At 47.9% G+C, this 8,322-nt stretch overlaps 1 protein-coding gene across 3 annotated transcripts in view; it reads left to right on the top strand.

Moving 5' to 3' along the window:
- The first annotated feature begins 6,887 nt into the window (after window positions 1-6,887).
- The window catches only part of ABCB7 (ATP binding cassette subfamily B member 7), a 40,476-nt gene continuing 39,041 nt past the window's right edge, over window positions 6,888-8,322 (top strand). For all 3 annotated transcript variants that reach the window (XR_004359586.1, XM_032701850.1, XM_032701849.1), the window contains exon 1: window positions 6,888-7,052. Coding sequence is in view for 2 of the 3 variants with exons in the window: in XM_032701850.1 (XP_032557741.1) it covers window positions 6,888-7,052 (165 nt within the window). In the remaining variant the exon portion in view is untranslated. The remainder of the gene's footprint in view (window positions 7,053-8,322) is intronic.

The raw sequence follows: 8,322 nt of genomic DNA, 5'->3' as shown, positions 1-8,322 counted from the left end.
TCAGCAGACTGCTGGAGGGAGGTGATTAATTTTGAGAAAGGCATTAAAAGTGCTAAATGCTGGTACCTTAGTTTCCAGAGAACTAAGGGGGGACTATGCCCCATGCTGTAAACATCTAAGAAGGGGGATAAATTCTTAATGATGATAGAAACAAGAAATTCTGGAAGTAGGGAGGATCCAATAGAATACAGAGAAGCTAAATATAAACACCAGGAAATAACTGTGAGTTACAGCTAACAGCAGGATACCAACCCCAGGATCTGCACCCTTATTTGCTCTCTCTCTCTCTCTCTAAGTGCAAAAGACAATCCTCAAGATACCATATAAAGTTGAAAAGAACAATATGCCCAGGCAGTTCAGGAAGCAACATAAGAGAAAACAACCCACCCACAATGCATGGTTTCCTGTAACATGGATGAAATACGTAGGAGGTATTCTTCCAGCCACTATAAATGCATCAAATGTTGACAGCTAAGAATTTCTACTTAGAAGATAATTATTTTCATGATCAGTAAAAGTTCATGGGCATTTTTTAAGTACAGAGATATTACCAGAGAACAGCAGCTGTATTTGGAGCTGGAAAGATTAACCAAGAGCCCAGCTTAACTCAAGCAGACTTTATCCCTCTGTGACACCTCTAATGTCAGTGGTGTGAGCCCTGATAAACCGTAATGTGTATTGAAAAAGCACCAGAACTCTTTCGTAAACAACAAGCCTGGACTGTCTTTCTATGAAATGTGTTGTCTTTTGAACATTGTTCGGTGTACAAACTAGAAACTTGCAGTAATTTTCCCAACATTCCAAGAGACACACATGCAAACATAAGACAGGAAAAGGATATCACTTCTCTGCCAGAAGCTAATCTAAGTTTGGAATTCCTGAAGTTTTGGACTGAAAAGGGGCCCAGGAAAGTACCTCACAGGAAAATGCAGCCCTCCACTTGACTGAGAGCAAAACAGCAACGAGAGTGACTAAACCCCACGAGACTCACAGGAGATGAAAAGGAACCAGATTTCCCAACTTACTGTCCAATACTTAATGAAATACTTGACGACTGGTTGCGGCAATATCCAGCAATCCAACAAAGAATGGCTAAGAACAGTAAAGAATTGTAGTTAGAAAAATCCAATGCAGTTATTCACCCTAGAGGACAAAAGCAAAGTTGAAATCAGGATTTGTGCAGCACATGGTTGTCACACAAAGAGCACGACCATTTTGGGGGGTTATTAAACCTCTGGCTCACACAACAGAATTTGGCAAGAAGCAGCTCCCCTTAGTGGCCAAAATGGAACAGAACTCAAGTCTCTGCTTTTCACTCCAAGGCTTCTTGCTGGGCCAAGGACAAGCACAGCTCATGTTTTGGGGTTGGTACTGCAGGCCAATGTGTCCAGAGGCAGCAGCTAATTCCTCCTGGCTGGGTCTTGTCTGCAAAGGCAATGGGCTCTGGGAGTTCTGGGCTCCTTTACCCAAGGGCAAACCTCAGCAGCCACATTCACCGCTGCTGCTGGTGACATCCACCCAGCTAAGCCCAAATTTGGTTCTAATTCTCCATGCACAGGACAACTCTACAAAGGAACCAGAGATGCAGGAAAACATAGTGGGGGTTTGTCTCAGCGCTCAGGTTGGAAAATCCTCTACAATTTTGATTGCCAGGGAGGTTCAGGTGGGGAAATGTTTTGTGTTGTTTCTGATTTCTGAAATCTTCCTTTTTTTAAAAAAAGGAGGAGTTAATAAATTGAGTGGCAGCAATTCTCCAAAAGGGTAAAGCTCAATTAACCCATGCAGCTTTCTGCACTGATGGTCTCTGAACAGGCACAAGTAGCAATATCATGTCAAAAACCATCCTCCTGTAAATACTATTACTGAAAGCACCCCCAAGTGCAGCTGAAATGATGACAGACCCCAAAATAAAATTTTTCCCTTTCAAATTAGAGTAAGTCAAGAGTAAATTAGCAGTTGGGTTTAAATGATATCAATATCACAGCTTTTTCACATATAGTTTATGGAACAAGCACGAATAACCTGTCTTTCAAAATACCAAACATTTCAGGCAATCTCAAAGTATAATTATCTTATAAATTTCCCAACATAGAGAGATTAATGCTCTAAAATGAGAGAGCCATAAAAATGTGGCAGAAATATATATAAACAACCTTTCTTCTTAGAAAGCTAATTTAAAAAAAAAAAAAGAAATGGAGGAGAAAAAGAAAGATGGGACTCACCCCCTCACCTCCCCCTTCCTTCCCAGGTCCTGATGTGCAATTCAGAACCAACCCTGTGCTGTGGGCAATAACGCTGAGGCCTGCAAACAGGGAGTCCTTCTGACTGAGCTGAAGCAATTCCTCAAGAAGAAACAAAGCTGGAACCATGGACTGTCACAGGCTGAATTTCTCCTTTCCTCTCTGGCACACCTGGCAAGCCCTAGAGCTTTGTCAAAAACCGTCCCAACCCGCCCAAAGCAGCTGCTCAGCGTGAACCCCCCTGGCTGCAGACACACTCCCCCAGCACTCCTGGCTCTTTGCAGCCCCTTCTCAGAGTACTGTCCCAGAGGAGCTGCAGGAACAGTGCTGCTGCTTAGTCCACACCTTCTCTTGGCCCTGATGTTCCACACACACTCAGGACAAGCTCAAGGCTGTCGCTGACCTTGCTGGACAAGACAAATTTCCAACGGGCCTGACAGAGCTCTGGAGGGACAGAAGGTGAGGAGGGTCCCTGAGTAGTCTCCAGGCCTCTCCATTCCTCGACAGGCTCTTTGCTCCACCAAACACCCACAAAACACCCACCCTGCCTTGCAACTCCTTCACAACGTTGAAAACCCCCCTGTTCAAGTCAGACAGTTCCAGCAGGTTCACAGCCCCCGAGCCTCCCCTGGCCCCCCACAACATTCAACTGCTGCTGGCGGGCTCTGATCCCCCCACCCTGTTCCCCCCATCTCCCTCAAACATTTCAACTTCAAATTGAAAATCTCTCTCTGCATTGTGCATGTCTCTTACCACGTTTCCATGGCCAAACCCCTCACTACTGTGGCTTCTGAGCAGCAGGAACCAAAGTTAAGAAAAGCTCCCTCTTGTGCCTGGGCCAGGGTGAGTGCTCTGCAGACAGAATGCTCTGTGTGCTCTCACTCCCTTGGCGGAATAACAACCTCGGCCACTTGAGGGAGGTGACTGGATTAGCAGGGGAGAAAGGAGAAAAAAAAACAGAAAGGGAAAAGGAAAAGCAACCAGGAACAACCAAAGAGGCTCGAGCGTGGTGTATTTGCAACCTGGTGTATTTGCAGTGAGCCAGAGCACAGGTTAGAACAAAACCTGGAGAAGGCAAAGGGATCAGGACATGACAAATCTAAAGCTGCTGTGGATTCACTGTAGGTTTGATCTACTCACAGGCAGTAAATCCATGGCCCAGGCGAGGCCTCTGCTGTGCACTGGGCTGATGTGCCACATCCAGTTGTTTCTTGAACACCTCCAGGGATGGTGACTCCACCACCTACCTGAGCAGCCCCTTCCAATGCCTATAACGTAATCAAACATCTTTAAATACAGCTCATTTATGCTAGTTATTTATTTGACTATGAAATACAATTCACATTGCACTTCCAGTGTGTGTGCAGATGCTCTGTTCTTAAATGCAAGGTCTGAAGATTTATAGTTCATATATTTCTAGAAATAAGTGTAACAGTCACTATCTCCAGATCAGCACTGTGCCTTTCAGCACAAATTCTACTTGCCAAAATTAATTTGTACCTCTAAGCAATGGGTTCTATCCTCCTCCAGATTGTCCTGTTTGCCTATTTTTATTCTCATTATTTTCTTGTCATTAATTTTCCCTCTTGCTTTGGTGAAGCATTGGCCTTCTTGTGTTCATACCATTCCAATACCATTGGTCCGAAATTATCATTCAATATTGTCACTTTTCTTTATCCTTTACCCTGACTCCTGAATTCATTTTGATTTCCACAGCTCTGGGATTACTTCTATGAGTAATCTGTATGAAATTGTACTCTGTTTATTCACAGCTGCAAGAAATAGATACTTGTTGCTATAAGTGAAATTCATTACAATGTTAGAATCATATTAAACACCTTTAATAAGAAACAACTTAAAAACCTTTAATACACTCTAATAAGGTGTTATTTCACCTCCATGGGATGGGTCCTATACCTCTTTTGCTGAGCTGCTTCTGCAAACTTTTCTAACTGAAAGAATAATGTGCTATCAATCAACTGACCTTGTTCTCAAGCCCTGGTTTGTTGTCTCCACAGCTCCTACAAAAAGGCCAGATTAAGTATCTTTTAGGATTCTATTCACAAATTTCCACTGTAGTGAGTTATTTCCATTCCCAGAGCTTCTACTTCTTCGACTGAGCTGCTTCTGTCATCTTTCCAGAGTGCCAGCTCTGGACCAGACATTGATTTCTGTCTATCTCCAAGGAGATCCTCTGCTTCCACAGCTAAATCTGCAGAGAAACAGATATTTATTTTGTGGCAAGCTACTTTAGTTTATAAAACTCCTCTGTTGGCTTTCTGTGTCTCTATCATGAGCTCTGTTCTCCTGGTTCGGTCACTCTGGGACAGGGGTTGTCATGTTTCTGCCCACAGCAGGGATATGGGCTCTTTTCTGTTCTGTGTCTCTCTCAGGGCTGGTGCAGTGCCTTGTACAACTATCAGTAATCTGGAATCACATAAACTGGAAACAAAAGGAGAAAGAGAAGACAAGAACTGGAGACAAGACTGAAAGGGTAGCAGGAGGAAATGAAAGCAGTAGCATGGGAGAGTTATTAAAGAAGGAAGAGTAGTTAAGACAAAATTTGCAGGAAAAATACTCATATCAAATATATTAAGTACCTTCTATGCTTGAAAAGTGTAGAAAAAATAAAATGGTATACATTAGCACAGAAAATGGAAATGCCAAAGCTGATTTTTTTGCTCGGGCCAAGATAATGGACTATGAACATTATTATTATAACATTTCCATCCAATGCCACACAGCCATTGGATATTGTCTCTCGCTGTTGAACGACAAGGCTGTGATGATGCAGCTGTCTCAGGAAGGTGTTGGGAAGTTTGACAATATATGTTTGTCAGGAGATTTGCACGTCTCTGATAGAGGCATTGGAGCTCTATCAGACCCTGCCATACCACAGCTCAGGGTTCCATTATCCACATGCAGGATACTCCATGTAGCTCACGTCCAGAGAGCTTGAGATGGTGGGAATACTGCACACATAGCACAGGGCTGAACTGAGAGCCTGTGCTGCAGGTCGGATCGATCCAGAAAGCACTGTATGTGCATACAAACTCTGTGTGCATGAAGGCACCTCAGCAATGCATGTGGAGAAATGGCAGAGACATTTGAAATCTCTCAAGAGATGCTGCCGTGCTGGCCAGGCTGTCTTTTCAGGCTGCCCCAGACAGTGCCACGATTATCCCCTTTTGCCTGGTCAAAATCCCATGTTGAGCAGAGCATGCTGAAGGAAACAGATGTATGGCAGCCACAAGCCCAGAATTCCTGTTTATCTCTCTGAACGATGCCACAAGGCGGCACTGTTCAGACCCAGCTCTGCCAAATGCAATTAGGATGAAGAATTAGATTAGTGCCAGAGAAATATCGCCTCTGTCGTTTGAAGCGGATCCTGGTCAGAAGCAAAGTTGAGTATCAAAGCACAGGCTAGAGAAATCCTGCCTCATTAAAAATTGACTTTAAGCCAATTGTCCTCTTCCTTTCTGTCTGTCTGTCTATCTTTCTCCCTTGCAAACGAGCTTACAACTCTCCCTCAAGGCAAGAGCATCAGTAGTCAAGTTCTGGCAGCTTTGAAGAAATCTTTATGTGATTAGAAATGCCACACAGAGTTCCAGCCTCCTCCCGGCTCTGCATGCCAGTCGGATGGGAGTATATAGGCCACCGTAAACGTATTCCATGCACAGCTCCACCTCCCTAAATCGGCGTTTAATTAGGAACCCTATGCTTGCTGTGTTATTGTGGTTCTTAGCCCGGGGAAGGGTGTGGAATGCAGGATGAGGTCGGTGCAGACGGGATGCAGAGAACTGCCACCCCACGTGCCGTGTCCACCTTCCCCTCCGGCCGATGCTCCCTCACGGCGCTGCGGGCCGGGGCTCGCCTGCGCCCCGGCCGAGGAAACTGCGCGGGGGCCCAAACTCCACGGCCAGGGAGGTGCCAGCTGGGGCACCTCCTCTGTCTGCAGCCATGTCGGTGTCCGCCCGCGCGCGGAGGGAGCGCTGCCCGCGGTTGGGAAGGAGCACCTGTGTGAAGCACCGACGGAGCTAAGGACCGACATGAGCGACGCTTGCTTTGGGCTGAAGGCCCCGCGTTTCAGCAGTCCAGTTTCTCAAAGAGGGGGATTTTATTTGCGCAGTTCAGAACACAAACCTTCCTGAGGGAGAGATGGCTCGGAAAGGCCTGGCTGTTCCCGGCTCGGCAGGGAGGTGTCTGTGCCCCTCAGGGTGTCATGGCAGGGCTGAGGGCAGCTCACTGCGGGGCACCACGTACGGCTGAGGGCAGCCCCTCTCTGGGCGCCGTGGCGGGGCCGAGGACTGCTCCCCTCAGGGCGCCGTGGCGGGGCGAGGACTGCTCCCTCAGGGCGCCGTGGCGGGGCCGAGGACTGCTCCCCTCAGGGCGCCGTGGCGGGGCTCAGGGCAACCTCAGCGCTCGCGCTCCCTCTCCACCGCTGCCCACCGGTCAGACCAAGTGGCCCCAGCGGGCGAGAGCCAAGAGGCGCTGCCCCGGGAGGGAACGCGATGCCCACGACGCTGCCCTACCCCACCCGGCCATGGCGCCCCTGCCCCGCCTTCCCTTCAGGGCGGCCGGGCCCGCCCCTTCCCTGCCGCGGGTCCGCCGCCGCCCCACAATGCCCTGCGCCCCGGCACTCGCAAGATGGCGGTGCTGGGGGCACCGCGGGGCCTGGTGGCCGCCGCTTCCCGCAAGCGGCGGCTGCTGCTCGCCCTGACCCTGCTGCGGCCGCCGCCCGCCGCCGCCTGCGCCGCCGGGGCGATAGCGGGGACCGGGCGGCGGGCCCGCGCCAACCCGGCAGGCGGACAGGTGCGTGGTGGGCGCCGGAGAGGGCGGGCGGGGGTGGTCACTGAGGGAGGGTGAGCGGCGGTCCCTGAGCGGCGGTCCCTGAGCGGCGGTCCATGAGGGAGGGTCAGGGGCGGTCTCTGAGGGGCGCTGCCCCCGGCCCTGCGAGCACGGCCCGGTCCGTCCTTGCCTGCCCGGAACCGGCGCCCCCCGCCCGGGCGGGCCCCGGGAGGCCCTGCGGGGGCTCTTTGGGGACGAGCATTGGAAGCCCCAGTGTCTGTGAAGAGATGCAGGATGTGTGCATAGGGAATACTTGTGTTGGCGGCTGATTTTGCCCCTCTGTAGGGAAAGGGAGTTGGAGTCGGAATGCTCTCTGTCAGCTGGGCAGGCTGTAACATATCCCAGGGGATGATTTTTTTGTAAGTAGCAAAGAACTGAGCACATATCTCGAGCTGTGTAAGTCATAGGCGTTTTTCAAAGCAAATGAGGAAGTGTATCCCAAAGGTAGAGGGAATGAACTTATCCCAAAGACTTTCCATAAGATCTCAGATAGCTCTGATTTCTGTCTCATAATAACCTTTTACCTTTTGTATTCCTCAGATTACCACTGTTTATGAGTAGCTTTTCTTTGTCACCTTGATTAGTTTTCCCTGACAGGCAGAATTCTACCAGTGACTACAGTCAACTTCATGTTGTTTGGTAGATGAGATGGGCAGGGCTGAAGTGATAAATTTGAGGGGGGTTTAGTTTTGAAGTCGAGCAAGACAAGAAGGCGAGAGTTAATATTGATGCATATCAAATATTTAACCCATGTATTTGCATACATTAAAATATACCTGAACACTCAGTATTGTCCCTGTTCCTGGAAACCCATTTCAGCTGTGAGTGAACAAATAGCAGCGTTATCATGGTGATGAATAGAAGCATTAATTATATTCCTGTTTTCCTTTTGAATGTTTTTATTTTCATGTTGGGAATGCCAGTCCTTGCTGATCAGTTTTAATTGCCACATGTCACTAAATGTGGATTTGCACTACATTTTCTGATCTAGAAAACCAAGGCGATGTTTGTGGAATATATATATATGCTCATCTCTCTGGCCTTTTAGTTTCTAGGCATTTTTTTGTTAGAAAGTGGTCAATGAATGCATTTTTTATGGTCTGGTGATGAATTTTCACTTCTGCATCAAGCTCTATTTGACTGAAAATTACAATTTATTAAGTACAGGAACAAGGTCATATATTTTGTTAAATAAAAATTGCCATGTTATGAGAAATAGGCAACACATTTTATG

Source organism: Chiroxiphia lanceolata, chromosome 14 (assembly GCF_009829145.1).
Source record: "Chiroxiphia lanceolata isolate bChiLan1 chromosome 14, bChiLan1.pri, whole genome shotgun sequence".
Lineage (NCBI taxonomy): Eukaryota > Metazoa > Chordata > Aves > Passeriformes > Pipridae > Chiroxiphia > Chiroxiphia lanceolata.
Note: the sequence above shows the minus strand (reverse complement) of the source record. Positions and strands in the feature narration are given on the sequence as shown.